This window comes from Uranotaenia lowii, chromosome 3 (assembly GCF_029784155.1).
Source record: "Uranotaenia lowii strain MFRU-FL chromosome 3, ASM2978415v1, whole genome shotgun sequence".
NCBI classification, from domain to species: domain Eukaryota; kingdom Metazoa; phylum Arthropoda; class Insecta; order Diptera; family Culicidae; genus Uranotaenia; species Uranotaenia lowii.
Genome location: NC_073693.1, coordinates 36,933,158 through 36,958,157, shown reverse-complemented (window position 1 = coordinate 36,958,157; position 25,000 = coordinate 36,933,158). Strand labels below are relative to the sequence as shown.

General features: G+C 39.7%; 1 protein-coding gene across 1 annotated transcript; it reads right to left on the bottom strand.

Moving 5' to 3' along the window:
• Nucleotides 1-5,617: 5,617 nt before the first annotated feature.
• Nucleotides 5,618-24,999, bottom strand: LOC129752101 (nucleosome-remodeling factor subunit NURF301-like; the record flags this gene model as incomplete). Its single annotated transcript, XM_055747893.1, has 15 exons — nucleotides 5,618-7,230; nucleotides 7,295-7,379; nucleotides 7,450-7,645; nucleotides 7,723-7,890; nucleotides 7,953-8,111; nucleotides 8,172-8,407; nucleotides 8,469-9,067; nucleotides 9,125-9,563; nucleotides 19,993-20,159; nucleotides 20,222-21,449; nucleotides 21,518-21,891; nucleotides 21,972-22,292; nucleotides 22,353-22,787; nucleotides 22,859-22,988; nucleotides 23,053-24,999. Coding segments are annotated over 15 exons (6,711 nt in total), but the record flags the coding sequence as incomplete, so codon positions are not given.
• Between the last annotated feature and the right edge of the window lies 1 nt (nucleotide 25,000).

Genomic DNA, 25,000 nt, shown 5'->3' with positions numbered 1-25,000 from the left:
AAAATAACCACAAAGTTGCCAACTTTGAAAAATTGTAGTATGTAGGGGAGATGGGGGCATAATGGCCACCTTAAGGAAAACGGTTATTTAACCATAGAAAATAGCTATAATATGGAGGTTACATTATTGTTTCGTGTTCAGACACTTGAAAAGCCTATTCCCTAACGGGCTGAAACGTGACAAACTAGATGAAAACGTTAAAAAATGCATTTTAAAAAATTTTGCCAAAAGCTGAAGACCAGCAACTGTGGAGGCATAATGAGAACCCCCCCTGAGGCAGTATGAGCACCATTAATCAGGGCAAGATGTGCGTTTTCTGCCGGGGAATCTAGCAGCGAATTCAATTCGATGAAGTCAGGTGAGTCGTAGATTCATTAAACAAAGCAATAACAAAATAATCTAGGTCTGTTTGTAGAATACAAACAATTCACGCACGCTCATACATTATGTGCTTTGTTCGGAGGATGATGCTACTAGCCGTATAATGTAACAATAAAAAAATCGATCATGAATTGTAAATGGAAAAAAAATCACCTCGAACAGAAATCTAACTCTAGTCTTTTGATTACCTCTCCGACACCTTACCAATAGGCTAAATCGTCGGATGAAAACTAGTCAAGGTGTGGCGCTATAAATCAATTTTAATTCTCTGCTAGATTCTACGGCAGAAAATGCTCATTATGCCTCGATAATATGATGCTCTATATGCCCCTAGTCAACAAATTTAAGTAAAAACGTGTTTTAAAATTGATAAAAGTGAAAAATCAAAAATTTTATGATGGTAAAAATTGAGAAACAATGTGCACATCATGTTGCAGTACGTACATTATAGATCAAGGTTATTTTAAGATCATAAGAGCTTATTTCGTGGTGCTCAAAAATTATAATATTTTCGTAACTTGAGAACCAAGCTAGTTTTTTTTAAATAACTCTGTAAAGATGATAAGGAGATTCCTTTTTTTGTGAAAAATTAATACTATAGGAAGTACGAAACAAATCCTCATGAAAATTTATTTAAGAAAAAACGTACTTTCGTAGAAAAGCGTAGTTCTCATTATGCCCTGGGTGCTCGTTATGCCCTCATCTCCCCTAGATTCAATTATCTGCATATTCAAAATCTAATGATTGTAAAATGTTGGAAATAACATGAATTTGTAGCTGTATTTTTAAAACATTTTTTCCATCTTTTTAATTTTTACAAGAGGTGAAATGGAAACTACGTTTTTTAAACTACTTGTTTTAATTTTCGTTCGCCAAAAATGTGAAAAAAAAAGTGTAAATCGTATCTTTTATCGTATAGCTTTTAACTTCAGCTTTCATGAACTCAAAAGCAATATTTTTTCGAGTAAACCTTATGTGACCTACGGTAGTTTTAGTAAGGGATGTTATATTGATTTTTTTTATTTTAGAAACAGATTTGTGAATAACTGTATAAAATTTCCGGAACATTTTTTACTGACATTTAAATGATGTATTAAAAAAAATGACAGCAGTGGAAACTATTTAGAACTATTTTAATTCAGGACTGTGATTAGGGAGTTTTTTTTCTGGGTTTTCAGGGATCGTCAATAGATAAAAAAAAAACTAATGATGCAAAATGAAAGGGCCGGGATCGGGAAACCGGAAAAACCTGGAATTTCAAATCAAAACCGGGAAAATTATTTATGGATTATTTGTTTCCCATATATAATAAACCTATCAAATCCAAAAATTCCATCATTTCATCATAACGAAACTTTTTCTCTGAAGCTTTACAATCCATAGTTCTTTATTTCAGGATTGTGAAGCAAGAGCCGGAAAATATCGGGATAAATGAGTAAAAAGCCTAGAAAAGTCGGGAGTTTCATTTAAAATATAGATTTTTGAACTCAGCGAATACATTTGTCGAGCAAAGAATCGTCGTAGAAAATTTCTCGATCATAAACTATTTCTTAGCTAACGCATATTGTGCACTGCAGTGAATGCTGCTACTTTTTAGTTCTGAGTGATGTGGTTTCATACGTTGAAATCAGACAGTTTTCGATTTAATCCGCATCTCGAAAACTAAGATTTACTTAAGCTTTACATTTATCTTATTATTGAAATTATTATACATTCATTGAGAACTGATGATGTCGAATCTGCATCAAGAGCTCATTTTTTTTTCAGAAAAAAACGTTATGCTGAAACGAAACTTGAAAAAAAAATAGCAGAAATCTATCAAACACATTTAAATTAGGAGAGTTATTTTGAAGAGTCTGAAAAAAATATCGAATTAAATTTGTAAAAAAAATCAATGTTGATAGAACGTTATAACAGAGATATGAATTAAGTTATTCATCCTAACTCGGTCAATTAATTTTCTGAATAGTTTTTTTTTTTCAGATCTTATGATCAAATGCTGTTTTTAAATAAATTGAACACTGAAAATTTTTTGACGTGCCAGGCTTGAAAATTTTCATTCATTCATATGGATGGAGAAATTTATTTTGGATCACTATACCCAAGAAAATATGATCAGTCATGGATCATGTCATGACAGAAATATTACTATCATGTGGATGAAAATACTATTCATACACATGAGGTAAATAAATGTCACGTGACTTAACTTATTTTCAGCTATTTTCAATTGAGCTCACGGCACCTTTATCAAAATTCAAAAATAATCATAACCAAACATCAAATTTTCGTTTTATTAATAAAAATTTTTTTTTCCTATGCAGGAAAAGCTCCGGAAACAAAAAAAAATAAAATATTTAAGATTCCACCATTTTATTTGGTTTATTAATAAACGCACAGGCAGATGGTGTAACAAACTATCAAATTTGTGTGTGATTCCTGTATACATTTTTCAATTTTACCAGTTGGATTTATAATTGAAAAATCGAACAAAAACATGCATTTTTGGGATAGGATTGAAAGAAGAATTTAGATAAATTTTACAGAATTTAAGTAAATAAATTCAGGCATCTAGAACTCAGCGCATTCCAATAAAAAATTTAAAGGTATACAATAAAAAAAATGATTCAATATGAGAATCGAAATAGAATTTCAGATTGCTTAGCATGAATAAGGTTAATCGAAATCTGTTTTAAGAACTTTAAAAGAAAAATATTAGAATATCATTCAAGCTTTAAAATTAATTTTGATTTCTTATTCCACAAATAAAATAAGCGTCAATTCTGCAGCTCTGAAATTCGAAACAATAAGACATGTTACTTGACATTTAAGACCTGAGACCTGAGACTTGAGAAATGAGACCTGAGACTTTGGAATGTAGACTAGAGACATTAGACCTGAGACCTGAGACTTGAGACTTTAGACCTGAGTCCAGGGACTTGAGATCTAAGACATGAGACTTGAGACCTGAAGAATAAGACCAAAGACATGGGACATTAGGCCTAAGACCTGAGACTAGAAACTGTAGTGAATGAGAAAAGTTAGAAAATAAAATTATGTTAAATGATCTGATCATGAATTATTTGAAAGTAATATCATAAACCGATTTGTATCAGTGTTTTGAACGATGATTTCATTTACTCTGTTGAAAGCTTTGGGAAAGAGCTTTTGCTTGAAAACATGGGATAATAAAAGAGAAAGGTGTGAGAAAAAAAGGACAAACGGTCTCCAGTTTATAGGAACGGGGCTTAATCCGTCATTCTAGTTTCGACGCTTGCTTTAGACGTTTGTGTTTTCAAATTACCGGAAGGACGTTACGGATCGCGAAAGAAGCGCAGGACACGACAGAAACCTAAGACATAAAACACGAAATCTGAGACCTGAGACATGGGACATGAGACCTGAGACTTGAGATTTGAGACTTAAGACATGACACCTGAAATCTGAGACCTGAGACATGAGACACGAGGCATGAGACATAAGACATGAGACATGAGACCTGAGACAAGAGACATGAAACATTAGACATGAGACCTTAGTCATGAGACCTGAGACCTTAGACCTGAGGCATTAGACGTGAGACAAGAGACTTTAGACCTGAGACAAGCTACTTGTGTTAGTACCGCGAGAAATAAATTTAGCTCCGATTTCAACTTGCGACCCCTCTAGTGAAAAGGGTTTGACTTGAATTTGACGAAAACTAGTGCCGCGGGTTCGCTAGTACAAGCTACTCGTGTTAGTACTGCGAGAAATTAGTTCCGATTAGCTCCGATTTCAACTTTCGACCGGTCAAAAGAAATGGATTGACTAGTAGGTGATATTGGTGACAGGAGGTAATCTTCAGAATCCGAGGAATTCAATGGTATATAATGTGTATTTTTTTTATATTTTGTAACATGGTTTGTTTTAATAACTGACCAAATAAATCAAAACGCTCAAACAAAAACTACAGCACCCACCCAGCCGACAATTGAATAAAATCATCATTCTAGAGACCCAGTGTGGCTGTGCGTTTTTTGATTGTTTGAAAACTTGAACAAGATGCTACAAATTTTCAAAAAATTTTATCAAACATCGCATTTTTTGAAATTTGTAGTCAATGAAAGTATAACTTCAAAACTTTCATCCATCCAATCATGAATTTTTATGATTTCAACTAGTAGAATTTGTTGCAGTATTTTTCACCCCTAAATGTTTGCAGAACCCTCATACTTTTTCTTTAAAAACATTTTTGATTTAAAAAAATATAAAATTTAGCCAAAAATTACTGAAATTGGTGGTTCATGCGATACGACATCACAAATACTATCTAGTATCTCGAAAACAAATTTGGTCAAAAATTAACTTCGGGACAACGGAAACTACAACTCCTAGTTTCAACCGATTTTAAGCCAATTTTTTTTTTTTTAGAAAAATCAAAATTTCGGTTTTCCGATTTCCTTTGGTCACTTTTGAGGGTAAAAACTTTGAGCGTTTTGAGGCACTTCTAAATCAAGTCCGATTGAGCTTAAATTGTGCAGTCAGTTTTCTGGGAACATCTACAAAATGGTCGGTTTCCAAAATTCGATCATTAATTTTTTCCCATATACATCCATTGCCACCCTAATGTCCAGGTTGTATAAAGTATTGACTCTGGACACTGAATACTATGGAAAACTATTATAAACTCCCTGAAGAAGGATATTAAAAAGTTACTTAAAGAAGTTCACAAAGGCTTTATTACACTGAAGACATTTATATAAGTAAACCTTTTTTACCCACGCTTCATGATAACGATTATTCTACTGATAATACTTTATGAAACCTCATTATTTATAGACAAACCGTTAAGAACTTTTTTTTCGAAGGTGATTGAAATTTTTAAAGAAACATTTGAAACCAAATAAAGAAGATATAACCGATTCACCGACAGGATCAAAACAGGATCACCCACAATCTCCACTTCAGAACAACGGCGCGTTAGCCAATTACACAACAGTTAAGGTGATGAAATGGGCTGACACGAGCGTACCAGTCGAGATCCATTGGTCGAAATCTGGTAAGTATATCTTGCACTTGTAGAGCTTAAATCATTGTTTGGACAATGGGAGCTTCCAGTCAGTTCAAAAACTTGCTTCGCCTGATTCCAGCAAATCCTTAAGACCGAAAACGTCTCAAGGGATAGGCCTCGAAATCCCACCCGGCATGATTTGACATAGTTTTTCCAGTCATTTTCGAAGATATAAGGCAACAGAAATTTATGTCAAAAAATAAATCAATCTTTATTCGTTTTGTATACAATAAAAGTGTAATTGTGTGTACGCACTTAGTACTTCTAAAAATTTGCAAGTAATTGGCAATCCGTTTCTAACGGGTATGCCCCACTAGAAAACAAAGGATAGTGTAAAGTGTTGAAACGAAACTACCTAGGATGTATCTATGTATATGCGAAACTTTATTCCTTTTTGTTTGCGCATGCTAGCTTACTTACTAACTGAGTCTAAACTAAAGCGAAAATAATTGTTAGGAATTATCGAAAACAGGATCTCTTAGCGCGCGTACTAGCTTACAATGTATTGATTTAGCTTCTCTTCGAAATCATGACCTAACTTTACAAAAAAAACACTTTTCAAGATGAAGGAATTATGTTTTAAGTTAATGTTACTTTTTTTAAGCCCATCAAATCAAAACAAAGAGAATAAAAAATTGCTGGGAACGCCTTAACCATTGATTTTGCTTGTGGATGTACGGAACTGTACTGTAATAAGTGCAAAGCTTGATTCTGATTTCCTAAAGTATGCTGTGAGGGAGGCCTCTCTAGAGTGTTCAATTGAAAAGAGAATAAAACTTGGCGATAATCCATTCAACAAGTTTCAACTAACAGTATAGAATCTAATTTGACAAGAGCAAAATGACACATTAAACCTCGATGCGCTTGTAACCACCACATGCGTGCATGCATTTCATCTTCTGGGGTAACGAGAACAAACTATTTGTAAATGGTTTCCGCGATGAAAAATTTTCGTCGAAAAAAAATGTATCTGAAAGGCATTTTTTTTTAAATTCTTATGCAACTAACACAAACTCCATGTACAGTTTTCCTGCGGAAAGCAGGAAAAGCATCGATGCTCTCCACCTTGTGTAAAATAAAAGAATCTACATTTATTTACAAAAAAGTCGTGTATATTGGAAAAGTTCTAGTAATACACAATCTCGCGTTAACGGACTGATTCCAAAGAAATCCTCGATTCTTTTTTTAGGGTATTTACAAATGGTGATGGTGAATAGCGCCCTATGATTGGATGCCTAATGCAGCTAAAATAAATTATTATTCTCAACTTCTGTAGAATTTACTCAAAATTTGTCAGCATCTGTGGCACGGCAGCTGCTGCCGACTCCTAAAATCCTATTCACGATGGGATTCATTCAAACAGGATGGTGAATCTAAACCATACTTGTGTACAATAATTCTTAACTGTATTCGATACTTTTTTGTTATTTTTTAGAATAATAAACACGCCATTCCACCGTTTGATTCTTCTAAAAACGTAAGCTACTTAAAACTTTGAAAAGAGGATACACAAGTTGGAAATGAGATAGAACCGCGTTGCATTTCCCGGACTTTACCGGACCGTGGTTGTCATTACGAAGCAGAGCTGCTAGCGCCAGCTTTCTTCTCCACTAAGTTTTCCCGGAAATGTTTGATTTTCTGCACAAAGAACGACTCGAGACTCTCGGCACACCGGTAGAACTGCGACTCCTTCGGGTTGTAGTAGCGACAGTTGTCGAATATCTTGGTCATGTCGCCAATAAACTCCGAAAGAGTTGTGTAGATTTTACTGTCGACTTTGTTTTCGATTTTTTGGAGATCTGATCCAAACGAAAAAAAAAAAGAATTAGTTGTATGTTAATCTAAATTTTTGAAGTTTCTTACCCATTGGTTCTTTTATCACACGGTAATAATCAGGGGCTTCTTCCGGATCGACCGGTTCCATGAAAGGCCACGCGCTTTTATGTTGCTGTAAATAAAAACAAACAAACATTAAAATGACTGCAAACGATTTTTGATCTGAGACGAGACTAATCTACCTGTATCTGTTTGATTAACTTTTTCAGATTATCAAACTCCTTGGTACTGAGCGACTTCATGTTGGCAAAATTGACCGAATTGTTGATCTGACAGTTCGGGCAGATGTACTCATCGATGAACTCCGCCTCGCTCTGCAGAATGCCAACACAGCGACCGTGGAACCAGTCCTGGCATTTATCACAGCAAATGTAGAATCTTTGTGGATTAAAGAAAAATACAAATCGGTATTAGTAAGTGAGAACTCTTAGTTCATTTGAGCTTTCAATACTCACTGCGACTCGTCGTACGGCTGCTTGCACAAACAGTACAATTCTTGCGTATCCCGGGCATGCTTGCACTCGCTACACACAAACTCGCTGATGTCCTTGGACTGCTCCTCGGAAATACCCACACAATCCCCGTGGAACCAGTTATTGCACAAATCACAACCAACGTAGAATCTGTATTGGAGAGAAGACCTATGAGAAGCTGTAATGCAATGCGGATTGGCTTCGGAACTTACTTAGTATCGTCGTAAGGAGTCCGACAGACGCAGTAGATTTTTTCCTTCTTCTTCGACATTCGTTTACTGTTGGACTTTGATGGCTTTTCCAGCTTGTTGGGATTGTTTGCATGCTTTGGCGTTTTCTGGTTGTTTTCCTTGGATGCCGATGAGATTTGTCTGAAAGAAGTAACGAGACATTGAAAAAAATTGTACTGAAGGTCATGATGTGCTACCCACTTTTTCTTGTTGGAACCCTTTTCGGCCGCACCGGTAGCGGCCGTAGAAGCAGACGTGCCCTTCCCGGTTGGCTCTCGCTGGTGATGCTCCTGCTTGATTTGCTGCTGTTCCTGCTTGCATCGAGCCATTTCAACGTTCAACTCCTTCTGTATCTGCGTCTGTAGGTCCCGTTCCAGGAGAGATCGCTTTTTGAGAATATCCTTCTTCAGTTGCTCCTTGTGCCTGTTTAGCTGAACCTGGAAAGAATTACATAAGATTAAGTAAGACACAAAGACATTTCTGGATAGAAGGGCGAACCTGCAGCTTATTTTGCCGTTGCTGTTGCTGCATCAGTGTTTGCTGCTGTTTCCGCTTTTCGTTGCTCTTGCGAGCAGCTTCTGAGCGGGCGTTAGGTACCGGAGGTGTCGCGACAGCAGTTTCCAACGGAACGGGCATATCCTGGGGTGGACCGCTGGATGAAGATGCGTTGTTACTAGAAGCCGCAGCAACTGAAGCAACAACGGCGGCCACCGCTGCCGAAGTTGACGTTTCGTTTTGTGAGATCGTACGCTTCTTGACCGCACTGGGTCCATCTCCGAAGCCGGCGGATGATGTTGGAAACTTTCGTTCGACCGAGCTAACCGAACTGCTACCGGATTTCGCGGGACGACGTTTCGGCGTTTCCATAAACCACTCGTCGTCATCGTCCTCACCCTTGTAAGGTCGTTTTTTAGATTTCACCGGGGTGTTATGATGCTCCCGAGGTGAACTTATCTGGCTGTAATTGTGCTGAAGAGCAATGGCTGCTGTTGATCGATCATCGGTCTTCATTTGTTTCTCCTGGTAACGTTGCAGATTCAACAGTTTCTCTTCGATTTCAGGATTCAGGTTTTGTTGTTTCAAGGCATTTTTTATCGCTAGAAAAAAAAATCAAATCAGAATTTGTAGAAATTATCATAATATCCGTAACTTACTTTGCTGAATGTAATCCGGGGTCAGGACAAATGAATCATCCTTCTCGCATTCTTCTTTGACACCTTGTTCAGCTTCATCATCGGGAGACTTAACAGACTCATTACCGACAACTAAGGTGCCACTTGTCTCGGTTCCCGGAATCATATCCACCACCTGGAGATCACACTGTTGCTGTTCCTGTTGTTGAATTTTCAGCACGTTCTGTTTGTTCAGATTACTAGCGAGCACTTTCTGGAGCTCCTTCTTTACCATCGGGTTGATGGCTGCAGTATTGCTTCCATTGATCACGATGTTCGAAAGAATTTGTGGTTTACTGTCGTTGTTGCTCGTACTGGCAGCCGTCTTGATAGTGGTTGTGGTACTGATTAGTGATCCCGTTGTCGGTAACTCCGAGTCTTCTGCCATCGGGGTGGTCGTCGTAACGGTTGAGTCAGCAGCCTTCGGAACATCAGTATGTCGGTTAGTAATGCAACTAGGAACTATTTTTTTTTTCAATAGAAACATCGTTTGGTTTCTCAAAATATTTTTAAAAAAAATAAGGGATACGAATATCGATGGCAATCTTATTGGCCTTTTTGAATTCTGTCCCATCCTTAAATGTTTCTACGCGAATTCCAAGTTATTTGAATGTTACGGTTAGTACACTAAGTTGACAACTCTTCTCATGAGAAAAGATGCTCCCATATCCCTTTTTAACATTGAGGCCAAATACCTTGTAACAACTAGGCCGAAAGAGTCATACACCCCAAGATATTCTACCGAAGACCGTAAGGCCGAATACACGGAAGACCGAATAGATGATAGGCCACGCTGTGCGTTCGAACTATGATAAAGTCTTTTACGCTTTGAGTGTCGAAAATGTCTAAGAGATCATCCCTGGTGTTGGATAAACCCCTTAAAATAAGTTTAGCATAGAATTACAGAATATAGCGTGGAACAGTATTAAAACGGACTTAACAAAGCAAAATCGTTAACACAGAACTGAATGTACTGTACATGACGGCATGTAGCTTGATCGGTCACGGAGGCTTTATAAAAAAGCATTACCACAGATTTGGACACGTGGCCACGCCACTGAACATGGCTTGCGGTGATATGTAGAAGACATCTGAATACGAATTGTTCTGTTATCCAAGGCTCTAAGAGGTACGCGCTTATATATTCAAAAAATTGGCGACATGTGGTAAGTGATGGGTATTCCAGAATCATGCCAAAGCCTGCCAAAGAGGCGAAGGATAACTTCATCGTAGGGAAGCATCCCAGTAGTATGCTGCGTGTGTAGATTGGATAACTTCATCTCCGAGGACGATTTGAGTAGTGTCGTTTGCTCCTATCGAAGCTGTAGGGATGAGACTTGCCATCCTTTGCAGTGGACATCGTGGGGAAAGGGGTATTCCAATGGTTCCTGTGACGCGAGGCGATTTACATATATTAGAAGATAGCTCAGACCTTGTGTAGTCGAAAGAAGAGCTGATAAACAAGTACATGCTGAAGATGGCTTCGTTCATAAATGTGGCCATGGAATGCAGTAAAGGGTGGTACGGTCAGATCAAAATTTGGTCAATATCAACTTGACGTATTTCTTTCAATTTGGCATTTAAAAAACTGAACACCCCTCATTTCGAAGGTGTGTGTGTGTGTAGAATGTTGCTCCTATTTTGATTTTGGAATTCACTCTTCAGTTGTCAAAATGCCGTTCAAGGAAGAAGAGCAGCGTATCAAAATTGTGCTCGCGTATCGCGAAAATCCGAGCTACTCACACGCAAAGCTGGCAAAATCGCTAAAAGTTGCCAAATTAACCGTTACAAATGTAATTAAAGTGTTTGGGGAACGTTTGTCGACAGCCAGGAAGTCTGGATCGGGGGGAAATCGAAAACCGGAAGCCGCTGAGACGACAAAGAGAGTTGCCGGTAGTTTCAAATGAAACCCTAACCTCTCTCTCCGAGATGCCGCAAATAAGCTGGGTGTATCGTCTTCAACCGTGCATCGAGCCAAAAAACGAGCCGGACTATCGACTTACAGAAGGTAGTGACTCCAAATCGCGATGTTAAACAAAATACGGCGGCCAAAGCGCGATCCCTGAGACTGTACACGACGATGCTGACGAAGTTTGACTGCGTGGTAATGGACGACGAAACCTACGTCAAAGCCGACTACAAGCAGCTTCTGGGACAGGAGTTTTATACGGCAAAAGGAAGGGGAAAGGTAGCAGATATTTTCAAGCACATGAAACTGTCAAAGTTCGCGAAAATCTGGTTTGGCAAGCCATCTGTACCTGTGGCTTGAAAAGCAGCATTTTCATAGCTTCCGGGACTGTCAACCAAGAAATTTACGTGAAAGAGTGTTTGAATAAACGTCTGCTGCCTTTCCTGAAGAAACACGGTTGTACGTACTGTTTTGGCCGGATTTGGCATCTTGCCATTACGGTAAAAAGGCCATGGAGTGGAACGCCGCCAACAACGTGCAGGTGGTTCCCAAGGACAAGAACCCTCCCGACACGCCAGAGCTCCGCTCAATTGAGAAATACTGGGCTATTGTCAAGCGGAACCTAAAGAAGACCAAAAAAACTGCTAAGGACGAGCAGCAGTTCAAGGCAAACTGGCTTTTTTCGGCGAAGAAGGTGGACAAGGTGGCTGTACAAAATCTGATGGCAGGGGTTAAGCGTAGGGCCCGGCAATTCGGATTTGGAAAAGCGGAAGCCTATTTGAATATTTTTCCTGAATTTTATACTAATTAAACTTGAAAAAGAAATTTAATTTGATTTTTTAAATAAACGATTTCACCGATTTACACGCGTTTTCCCTTTACCAAATTTTGACCGTATCACCCTTTAGGAATATTATCTTTCACCTTAAAATAAATAAATCATAGCGGATTTTGTTAGGATCAATGTGGACTAAGTGAACTCTAGGGTTTAGGGGATAACATGGGCGTACTATGTGTCGCTGAAAACCCGAGTCTTGAGGCAACTCTGCAGAGCAGGGAGCTTATTCGAAATCGATATTCTTACTACTTGGCGGAAGATGATCCCTCCTTTCCATTCTATTTTTTTTTGCTCTTCATCAGGTTATGATGGGCTCAGCACAAGTGAAAAAAAGAAGAACAGGAGTCCACAGCGTAAGATTATTTATTTTGTATATATAATTTTCCGTCTCAAGATATAAGTTGATGAACATGATTCCTAAAAATCACTCGGTGAACACAGGTCCTCCTCGAACAATATCCATACATGACTCGTGCCCGTAAAACCGGTCTAATAAACACCAGGTACATGTTACACTTCGTGCGAAGGCTATGCCTTCTCGACCCCAAATGCTTGTGGAGTTCATAGTAGGCACGACTTCCGCTGATCATTCGCCACCGGATCTCACCGCTGGTGTCACTGTCTGCGGTCACCAGTGAACCGAGATAGATAAAGCCTTCGACTTCCTCCCGCTCGTCAATCCAATCCTTCCTGCTTCGCTTTTCAGTTGGCGGTAGATCTTCTCCACCGCCACAGATGATCTGCCGACTATATCATTGTCGTAGGAAAAGCAGATAAGTTGACTGGATCCGTTGAAAATCTCTGCCACACATTTAATCATGCAGGAGAGACCATCGCCTTGGCGGCCCCCAAATGATTCGAATGAACTCAACAATTTACACAAAATCGCACACAGCACTGGGTTCCATCCATCGTCGCCTTGATCATTCTGGTCAGCTTCCCGGAAAAGCCGCTGGATCGTTCATGATTTTTTGGAGGATGTGCCGTAGTGTGGAGATCTGATGACATGGATGGGACATATTACAACCTCCTTCCACTCCTCCGGTAGCTGTTCTGTGTCCCAGATTCGGACGATCAACCGGGGTAGGCAATCGACTAGTTTTCCAAAGTTCTGCTACCAATTCGGTCTCGCTGCCTCTTCTACATTCGGTGATTTTCCACGTTTCGACGGGTGCTTCTTTGCACTACTGCCGCCCGCTCGGCGTTCTTTTCATCCATCACCTTCCTACATTCTTCGTCGAACCAGTCATTCCGTCAAGTTCACTCCACATGCCGGATGACGTTCTTCGCAACGTTGTTGATGGTTGTCCTGGTTGTACCCAGGACAACAGTCCTCGAAAGGAGTTTCGTCAAGCTCGCCCTCTGCCGACAGGGCTGTTTCGAGCGATTGCTCGTAGTCTGCTGCGATCTCAGGATGCTTCAGTCATGCGATATTTCACCGAGGTCGGTTTCGTATGTTGTTCACTACGAAGTTTTGGGCGTATCGCCAGATAGTGGTCTGACTTGATGTTGGCGCCTCAAAAGAAACTGACGTCGATGATGTCCGAGAAGTCCGGCTGTCTATCAAAATGTGATCGATCCGTAATTGCCTTTGGTACGGTGATCTCCAGGTGTACTTGTGTGGGAGACGGTGCTGCAAAAAGGTACTATGTACGGCTATTAGTTTGGAGGCGACGCAATCTATTAGTTTGAGGCTGTTTTCGTTGGTCGGCTGGTGCGCGCTGAATCATGCAATTTTCGGTTTGAATTCCTTCTCCTGGTCGACCTGAGCGTCAAAATCCCAATGACGACGTCATGTTTTGGGCAACTTCGCGTAGAATTCGTCTTTGTCTTCACAGGTACTTCCAAGGTGATGACTGTGTACGTGGATGATGTCGATGTTGAAGAACCGCTACATTTGTGGGTCGATCGGCCCCCAACCGATCACGCACTCCTGCATTTTCCCGACCACTATAAAAGCTAGTTCGCCTAGTTCGTTTGTGTTGTCGTAGCTCTGGTAGATAGTATGACCATCTCGGAACGTTCGTACCGTGGAGCTTTTCCAGCATACCTCTTCTGCAGCGCTATGATGTCGAATTTGCGATTCTTCAATTCGTTGCAGGAGCACGCGAGTCGGTTATGAAATTTCGAGATCAGCAGCTCCATATTCCAAGTGGGTTCCACTTGACAGACCCATGTCCCATGCCCATTCCTAAATTTCTTGTTCATTGTTCGTTGCTAATATTTTTTTTTTTGCAGTCACGGACTCACAGACCCCCAGCTTAATTCACTATCTCGCAGGAGGACCGTCGTGATGTTGCTGTTTTAGGTCCCGGACGCCCCAGGACGTTGTGGCACATCACCCGCAGCCCCTGACATGGAGAACAGCAGAAGGTGAACAAGTCAAGAATCCATAGAAAAGCCTCGAGCCAGGATTCGAGACCAGAACCGAACAAGGTCGTCGAATCGGAGCCACTAGAGGTCGTTGGACCGGATCCGAGGAAGGTCAAGGGAAAGAAATCTATTGGAAGATCGTCAGCTCGGATCCATAGAAGGTCGAAAAGTCATGCCGTGGCAGACAGCCAAGCGAGGTTCGTCGTGCTGAAACCGCTGGGATGCATCGGAAAGGAGTCGAGAATCAGACAAGCTTCAAGTCCCAGGAAGGGCGTCGAGACCAGAAGCCAAATAGGAGATCATCGGAAGCCACATCGATAGGGGGCGACGAAAAAAATTCTTATCGGCTGAAACCGAATGATGCTTATCAAAAAATGAAGGCGATGATTGTGGTCCAGTGCAGCGTTTCGTCTCTCCAGTTCCAGATGATACGCAGGATAGCCCAATTGAGGTTAAGTTCGTTCTCGCAAATGACTACTTACATCGCCGCTGCACAGAACGTGATTTTGTGAGAGATCTATTGATTGATGTCATTCGAAAGCTTTTATTGGCGTACAGGATGATTCAACCACTTTTTTGATTGACTAAAAAGTGGAGACTAAAAAGTGGTTTACTATGGAGTAGTTTACCTACTTTTTTGTTAATTCATTTGCCAGGTACGATTCTGGATTGGATTGCTGCTGGCCATTTCACACGTTTTGTTTGCAGCAGACCATCCTTTATAAACAAAGTTGAAGAACGATATTTTATTAGATTCAATAAAAGCCAGAAATTCGCAATCTCATTGAATTTGTTCAGATAAGATGCACCCATTTTTTCAACTTACGTTTTTTCTCAAATATGAAATAAAAATATAAGGTACACCGGGGTAAGTGTGGACGGGTTTTCGTATAGTTCAACTTTGAAAAATCATAAAAAAAATCAGCAGTGGAGCAATTTTGATAAATTGACGATCAATGTGATGCAGAACATGTTTTTTACAAAAGCTGAAGAGATGAGCTCGATAGAAGCAAAGCGAAAAAAGTTATCACGCAAATCGTTATGGACGGCTGGTGTCCTCACTTACCCCGCTTTATGGGGTAAGTGTGGACAGTAGATTTTCCCTTTGATTTCTCAGGAAATTTTCAAAAAATTTGTGTTTTCTTGGTTGAATACGTTACTTTATTGCTCGAACCGTCCAAAATTTTGAAAAAAGTTCATGATACTATAATTATAGTGTGTAATTTATGTTACAACACACGAGATCCGATTTCATCAAAAACACAGAACAAATAAGTACTTTACTCAAATTTTCATGATCCGAATGCTTAATATAGCTAAATAATACAACTCATAAAGGATGAAGGACAGAAAATTGAAAAAATGTGTAAACATCAAGTCTTTTTAAAGCCGTCCACACTTACCCCAGGTAGGAGTTGGAGACAAAACTTTAATTTTTTGTAAGTTAACTCTTTTTTCTTCATTTTTAACCGCCGTTTCTTTTCCTAACTGGTTGTTTGGAATGTAAGGATTGTTTCAATGTAGAGTTTTTCATCGAGAGCCAGCTAGTTTAGGAGAAATTTGCAATTGAAAAAGATGCACATCAACTCGACATCGTAGTTGAAAATAGAAAATTCCGAAAAAGTCGCTGTAAACAACCGTTATTGTCTGAATCGTATCTTTTTCACAGTTATTGGATAGATTACAAGTAAATTGAACATTCTGCATCAAAAGTTTGAAAAAATAGTGCACAGTATTGTTTTTATAGCCATCGTCCACACTTACCCCGCGTCCACACTTACCCCGGTGTACCTTAATCAAAACAATACTTACCTATTTGTTCAAGATAGTGTACCTCAATATTTGTAGACGACTTTTATTCAAAGAATAAATCCCACTTGTGAAGACAACCAACAGTTAGGGAGACCCACCCTTTTCAGGATTAAGCAGTTACAAAAAGTAGCCACATCGCATTTCAATATAACTGACGACTCGAGACCAAAATAAAATCTGGATCACAGTACACGGAAGTGCAACAACGGATTCTGCCTTTGGCTTAAGACCTTCATTGTAATGTAAAGAAAAAGATAAACGAACCCGAAAGCCGCTATCGTTTTGGTGCACTTCTATAGTTAATTAATTAAGTAGCATTGTTTCTAGTTCAAAATAGCTTGTTCGAATAGTTGGAAACACGTCTCTTTTCCCGCTCAAGGGAAGGTTAAAAACACAATGAAACAATGGGATGAACAATAAATTAACAGAAACAAAAACAAAACGGCAATCACGTCATTTGGTTTCGAAAAGTCGATTCATGATTTGTTTTTTTACTGGTGAAAATTGCTTTAGAGTGATGATTGTGGTTTTTGATTGAGTGAAATGAAATTTTGCTGTGTTGAAAACGTTTTCTGTCAGCTTGAGCGTTCATTTTGTCTCGGAAATAGATTACACTTTGCAATTAGAATCAAGAAGCTTACAGAAAAACTCAACGTATTAATCGTATCGATTATGCTTATTTATTTAAGGTTTTATAAGAGAAGGAAGGTAGAAAAAATAAATTAAATCATGTTTCGATAATCAAAAATACACCATTTCATCGTGCTTTTGCGTCGGAAATAACATTTTGTATGATTACTTTTTCTTATTGAAGATCGCTTGACGGTACTTATTTGAACTAAGCAGTTTACGTTAATATCATTTGAAACTCAAGGATGAGCTCTAACCGGTTTAAAACGCGTCGATCGCGAAAATGGTCGATACAGGGTGTTTAAATAAACTAAAACAGAATTTCTACTGAGAAAGTGTTTTCCAATTTGAACAAACTAATCGTGGGAAACTAATTGATCAAACCAAAGGCATTATCGGCTGTTACAATCGATTAACTTGGAGCCATCTTGGTCCTTCATGTCCTTTTCTCTTTTCAAGTTACATTATCCTGCTTAGATTGTGCCAGAAAGATTTCAATTTATCGTACTGTTATCGCTCTGGATTTTCAACCGTAGCCTTTGAAGATTTTTATTTTTCTTATTTTGCGAATGTGTGGCTTCTTTTTCAATCTGCTCTAATCGACACCCCAAAGATAAAGTGTTCGACTGAGGGAAGTTTTCGATGGAAAAAATCAAGAGATTTTTTAAATATGAAAAGCGTCAAATTTTATTTTACTTTTCTTTTTATCTGATTTTAATGTACATTGTTATCGTAGTTAGAATAGTTCCATACAATTGCTGTTTTCTTTAATATTTTTTACTCATTAAATTTGCAATCATAAAGTGATAAAGGAAAGATTAGTTCGATAATTTATTCCTAGCATATTGTTTGAAAAATCCTAAAATGCTATCCTCAGAGATTGCTAGGCAAAACCTTGGTTGACAAACTAATAAATAGTATTTTTACAAAAAAGGAATACATACGAAAGATTAATCAATAACATTTTATATAATAGAAAACAAAAACAAATCAAAAGGAGAATGCAATTTCTGCTGCTAAATAGAGCGTATGTTACAGTTTATTGGTGATTTCTTTTTTTCCTTCATCCAGCACTTCGAATGCATAATGCTAACTAAGTAGATCATATCCCGCATGTTTAATTCCGTTCTTTCAAATGCACAATGAATAGGTATATTTTTAATATTAAGCCATTCAAAACGTGTTATTCGTCATTTGTTCATTTCGTTTTACATTTTTAATTTATTTTTTCACCCCTCCTCTCTTCATCTCTAAAGGTCGCTTCCATTTCTTTCAAAAAATTTGTTATTATAGTCTAGAGTGGCATTCTAACATTAAAAAACATTGCCTTTTTGAAAATTTGTTTAGACGCTTCTAGAATCAAAACCTACTTCACCAACTTCTGCAGTCAGTGCACTCAATCTGAATTTATCACTAAATATCCCATGCCGGATATATCAGCCGGATACGTAATAAAACGCTAGTCAATTTGTTGCTGATGCATATTAATTCCTACTAATGAATTAGCTTTTCTCATTTTCTTAGTATTTAGTGCACTAGGGAATATGTTGTTTAGTAAGATACTGATGACTGGTTTTGTTTCATTATTCGTTTGTTTCGGCATGACTTGTGGTTCTTGCTTTCTGCTTAATTTTTTATTCATTTGATTATAATGCCTCTTTTTACTGTCGCTTTTTTCGGACAAAACACTTTCCACAAAAAAAAGAAAGATTTTGTCCTCACACCCAGACTTTATAGTTTCCTCTAAAAGGTAATTATAACTAGTTAGTTTCGCTGGAAGCCAGAGGCGTTTCCAAGCGTCGTAAATATCTAATCTTTCTGATAAATAAAGGTAAGGAAAATGTCTTTGTAACACGAAATTATGGAAAAGTTTCCAAGTGGAGGAATGCTATAGAAAGTTTATAAAGTCGATAGGAAAAGCAAAAACATGCTAAATGCTGTTTGGATTAATTTCCCTTTCTCGGGGCTTCTATATTATTTTGTTTGTTTCAGTCTTCCAATGCCTATTAGTGTATGGGAGTTTATTTCATGTGGTCTTTGTGTAATCGTAATATTATACGTCATGGAGCAGTCCTGATATTGTACTGATATTAGGAAAATTTATTTTTTAATACAGTAAATCGAACTTACTAAAGAGGAGAGACAGGAGAGTACGATTACTTCTCTCACTAGATAATTAGGAACCAAATAGGTTAATTGCGTGATGTTCGGTAATCTCTTGATAATTTCGAAGTTCATGTTTGTGAACCGGTGTTACGCAAAAAGGACAAAATGTGACTCTAGCTTGGCTCATCGCACTGAATAAAAATTCAGTGCTACGAAGTTTATCAGTAGGAATTTAGAAGTTGTACTAGATTGCTGAACAAATAAAAGTGTTACATCAAATGATTGTTTTCTGCAGTAAAAGTTTTCTATCACCTAGTAGATCTTTTACATAACCTTAAGTCGCCTGCATGAAATAGTAAATTAAGAAACGCCATCCACAAAAACAATATAAAAGATTTTTATTGCAGGATTCTTGTAAATAATGACTTACTGAAGTAGGTATATTAGCCATTATCAAATTAAACCTTTAGGATTAAGGATTAATTGAACATTCAGAACACACACAATACTGGTGTAAAGCGGTTCGGAAAAGCAAGAAATAAAAATAAAAGTAGTGCAAAACAAAGGAATCATTCTTATCATAGCTTTTCAGCGTTACGAATTTGTATATTTTTGTCACTATATTCTTTGTCCATTAATTGCTTGATAAAAAAAGAAACCATTGTATAAACCTAGACTAAGTTACAATTACTCTGACCCTGATCACAAAAAAAAATTTAAAAAAAAAGTCTCATACTGCAAGGGTGACAACTTAAAAACGCAATTTTAGTCTCCGGAGAAAAATTAAAATAGTGGTCGATTTCAAAGAATCGAAACCAAATTACCTCTTTGCTTGCTGCTATGCTCTTTGAGTTCTTTTTAGTTTTAGAATTTGTTGCTATTGGCTAACGAACGCTAATCTCTTGCCTATATATACAATACTGGTATTAAGGACAATATATTTACAATAAACCTAACGTAAAAGATTCCTACCATTTCAAGATTAATTGCACGGTTGCCGGGAAACTCTCTTAACAATTTCATTGGACAAAACATATCCCCGGAAACTAAGCAAATAACCAACACCCACTTTTAATTCCGCCCTTTCTTCTCTTTCTTGGGAAGAAACGTGGCGACTGATTAAAATAGAAACAAAACGGAACGTTCAGAAAACTACATGGACACAATTTAAAATCGACTTACATGTTGATGCAGCTGTATGTGTGTAGTTCCACCTTCATGTTTGATCTGCACCGGTGCCAGAGGTGGCGGCTGAGCGGCGGCCACAGCTTGCGCCTGTTGTGACGGTTGGATGGCCAAGTAGATCTTGGTGGGCCCTAACACACCCTGCTTTCCGTTAGACTCTTGAGCTGTTGGGAGGGAACGAGTCAATTTTGAATGGTAAAATCTCACATTAGTATTTCGAGCTTACCTTTTAGTAGCTGTTGCTTGACCTGTTGCTGCACCAAAGCAGACTGTTGCGGAGTAAACTCGGAGCCTTGCAGCCCTTGGAGCACTATCCGTGGGCCTTGCTGGGTTTGGATGACCTGCGCCGTAACGCATTTGATCACTGTACCCGGTGGTTGACCCTGCAGGAGTGTTTGCTCAATCGGATCTGGTTGATGCTGAGCGGCAAGCTGTTGGAAGGTAGTCGTGGTGGTGGCTTGAGATCCTCCAGAGGTATTCAGCGTTTGCTGCACCATCTGGTGCTGTTGTTGTTGTTGCACAATCTGCTGAATGGTCTGAACCGGTGCAGCCTGAACAACCTGCTGAACCACTGGGGCTGGTGGTGGCGGAGCAGCCGGTGGATCGATAGCATTCGCCAAAGGAATAATCTGAGCGGTTCCGTTTGGTTGAGTTTTGATGTGAGCCACCACCTGAGCCTGATTATTTCCCAGTGGTCGAATAAGGACTTGTTGTCCATTCAGGTTAGCAAGTTGCAACTTGCCGGACGATAATTGTTGGGCTAAACTTTGTCCTTGAGTTAAGGCAGTAGGTTGCGCTTGAATAGTTTGAACTTGTTGAACCTGCTGAACCTGTTGTTGTGGGGCAGGTTGCTGTGGTTGGATTTGGATTTGAATCTGTTGAGGCTGTTGCTGTTGTGGTTGCGCTACAACTTGATGAATTTGTTGCACTTTCTGCATTTGCTGCACTTGCTGAATTTGTTGAATTTGCTGATTTTGTTGAATTTGAATGGGCTGTTGGCTGATAATTTTCTGTCCCCCGGCTGGGTTCAAAATTATTCTTTGACCACCGATCATTATCTGCTGACCTGGTGATGTTACAATTTGCTGAACAACTTTCTGGCCTCCCGCTTGGTTGATAATTATCTGTTGCGGAGCACCCGGGCTGGCATTCTGAATCAAAATTTGTTTCTGTACTGTCTGGCCGGTAGGTGTCGTAGCTACTAAAACCTTCTGAGTTTGGACCGGACTTTGGTTCGTGCTTTGGGCGGAACTTGTTCCTTGCAGAAGCTGCTGCAAGTTCTGCTGGTTGGGACTTTGAACCTGAACTTTCTGAACCTGAGCACCACCAGCTGTGGTAGCTATTATCTGTCCAGTAGAGGTTATAATCTTTTGAACAGTTCCTTGCTGCTGATTAATGATGATCTTTTGAGGCGTTACAGTAGTTGATTGAGGTGTTGTACTAGTCGCCTGAACCTGAATAATAATAAAAATCATTTGATTAATCTAGGTACGTATAATTCGTAAAATTTAACACAACTCACCTTCTGTACCACCTGTTTCTGGATGATTTGTTTAACAGGTTGTCCGGCTTGATTGCGAACAATAATGTTCGGTGATTTGGCCAACAACTGCTGCGTTACCGTGGCTGGGGAGCTCACAACAGTGGTTGTTGCAACTTGTTGCTGATGGGATTTTTGAACCACCGGCGATTGAGTTACAGTCTGTTGTTGCGTTTGTTGAATAATCTGTTGCTGCTGCTGCTGGGGCGCGACTGGTTGCGGTTGTTGTTGTTGTTGAGTGGCTGAAGGAGCCGCAGGAGATGTTGCAACCACATTCGAGCCAGCGGGCACTTTAGTTATTATCTTCTGACCAACCTTTGTGGCAATAGACTGTTTACTAGCAGCCGGACTTGAACCTTTAAAAGAAAAAAAAGAAAACAAATGAGATAAGCATCTCTGAACTCCCGCAAGTCCAACGCGTAAAAAGTATACATACCAGGAGCAGCGCTTAAGACATGCAACTTTCCATCGGCCGTTTGGATCAACTGCTGGCCAGGATTAAGACCACGTACGCTGACCTTGCCATCTGGACCACGAATGATTTGAACCTTTTGTGGACCGGAACCTTCCGATTTGGCGGGAGTTCCTGAAGATTGAGCTGCACCAGCACCAGCGGCGGGTGAAGCTGCTGTAGCCGAATTTCCCGCTTTATTTGCCGGTTGAGTGATGCTCTGTTGGATAACTTTGGTGGTACCATCCGGATTTTTGACAATAATCCGACGCTGAACAATCGTTTGTTTTGCCGGTGTTGCGCCATCTGAGGATAAAACATAACAATGAAAAAAATATCCACAATCGGGTGGTCTTAAAACTTTACCTTTGTCTTGCTGCTGCTTAATTTCCATTGCCCTCTTCTGATTGTGGGCTGCACGCTGTATCTTAAGTTGTTGCTCCATCTTTTCGGTAATTTCCTCCCGAGACGCCTTGTTGGAGATAACGGCGGATTTGTTGACAATATTGTTGGAGGCACTATTACCATTGCTGGTAGGGGTTGAGGAATTGGAGGACTCGGCCGAAGAATTCGAGGTCGACTGTCGGCTGAGTGGAAGTTTGCCCGTTGTCGTTCTGGTGACGTGCTGAGCATGGGCTGCAGCAGCCTGGGCCAGTTTTTCTTGTTTATCTCCGTACAGTTTGATTTCCCACAGCTCGAGCTTGTCTTCGTCTATCCATTCTTCTGTAACCTGCGGTTCGGTTTGCTGGGGAGACTCGGCACGTTTACGCTTTCGCAATCCTGAACGTATCGATTGAACCTCTGTAGATAGAAGATAGAAAAAATATGTTACTTTCTGTATGGAAAGTTTTTTTTCAACAGTAGGAAATTACCTCGAACAGTTTTTGGGAGTTCCAGTGGAATGACAACCTTTCGTCGGAGATATTGCATACGCTCGTTGAAAACTCCCGCGTATCGATGCTTCAAAATCTCCAAAGACATAATCTCGGATTCTGTAGTCACCTGAATTATAAGAAATAAAAACGTTAAGATTCAAAACTAATATAATAATTTTTAATTGGCTAACCTGATGTTTCCCATCGGTGGTAACTGGCTTCATGGCCATATCGTCCCACCGGAGACAGGTCCAGATGATGCGTAGCTGTAAACCTACGGCAGCCAACGTTGAAGCATTCAGGGTGCGAAACTGCCAACAGGTCTTGAACAACGGCCGTGGGCAAGGATAAGGCCAAACGGAATTATTGTTTTTGGCCAGGTGATGGAATCCAGTGACCGAAAACCGACCTCCCAAACGACCCAATTTCAGAAGCTCGTGTCGCGGCAGCATCAAAATCGAGGAATTTTGATTCCAGGTTCGGAAACTGTTTACCATGGGATACTTTGGCTTTGTCAGGGCAACAGTTTTACATTCAGATTTGGTTTTGCTGTCTTCCGGTAACGGAGGCAAACTTTTAACCAGATAAATTCTTCCTTTCGTTGAACTTACGGTGTACACCCGGGTGCTGCCATCAGGGGCTTCCTCCTTTTCTTCTGCTTCTTCTTTCTTTATGCTCCTGGATGGTAAAGCGAATCTTCTATTCGGCTTTTGTTCTCTCTTCGGTAATATTGGTACTTCTTCTTTTATTTTTACTTCCGGTGGTTCCTCGACAACCATAGAATTATTTTTGCTGTTCCTTGAACGTCCCCGTCGAGTGACTCGCGGTTCATCGCAGGAATTTTCCGAGATCGAGTTTGAGTTTTCGTTCATCTTGAGGCTATCATCGATCTGTTCCGACCCATTTAGATTTGGCTCATTTTCAGTGCTCACAACTTCCTCTTTAACGACCATGTCTGGAGCTTCTTCGGTTTTAATCTCAACCTCATTGGTGACATTATTGTTGTGCTCTTCCGGTATGGGATCCGGTTTACTTTCAACCATTGATTCAATCAGTTGTTCGTCGTATTCCACCAGATTCCGATGGGCACGTTCCCAATCATCCAGAAGTGCACGGTATCGCGACATGGTGAAATTAGACAACAGAGTATCAAAGTTTTCTGTTTTGCTTTCTGTAAGTTTTTGTTCCAGTATGGATTTTACGTTGCCAGCCACTACAGGACTTGCCGGCGGAATGTTCTCGATTGATTGTACCTTTTTCAGCAAGGGATACAACTGTTCTTTGAGTTGCTCTTTCTTTGCACATGATGGCGAATAACACAGGCCGCTGTTACAATCTAAAGAATAACACTTATAAGCGGACTGACTCATTTGCTGATACTTTTCACGCAGGGGCAAAATTTGGTGTACCAAACTTTCAAGTTTTTCCGCATTTGGACGATTTTGTAAAACCACCTGAGCTTTCATCGGGGTCTGATTTCGGCTATTGATAATAGCTTGCAATTGTTTTTCCACACAAGTTCCTAGCCGTGACAAAACCTGGTCCGGTTTTTGAATCACATTGACTCCAATTTCTTCATCATCTGGTTTTACTTTTGCAATTCTACGTTCTTCAGCTTCCTTCAAGTCCATCCGCCGTTGAAGCAAACCATCCAAAATTGGCGCCTTTTTAGCGATTTTTGGGTACAATGCTCGTCCACCGGGAATGGACAGCGCTTTGCATACGTCAATTTCTCCAAAAGTTTCTGGAACCGGGAACGTTTCAATTTGTTTGAATTTTTCTTCTAACTGCGAATCTAGTGCATCATCTCCGGAAGAAAATTCGCTAGAAAAGTCACCCTCCAAACAAGCCTGATAAGCTTTGTGCGTTTGCTCGTCCAACTTGAGCAGCTTCTTATGAACTTCAGCCACGATAGGAATCAGCACATGGCCAACTTCATTACGTGTCCGGCTAGCTTTGTTCTTCTTTCTTCGGCCGTACGACATCCATACCCAGTCCCATTGTCCGTGGATCCGATATTCTTCTCCCTTCTGTTTCCATACTTGGTGCTTCAATCCCAGCGAATATTTGACAAAGTTTACCGTGAGCCTATTTCGTTCCTCTTCATCATCGCGTTCCCGCTTTTCACGCTTTTCCAAT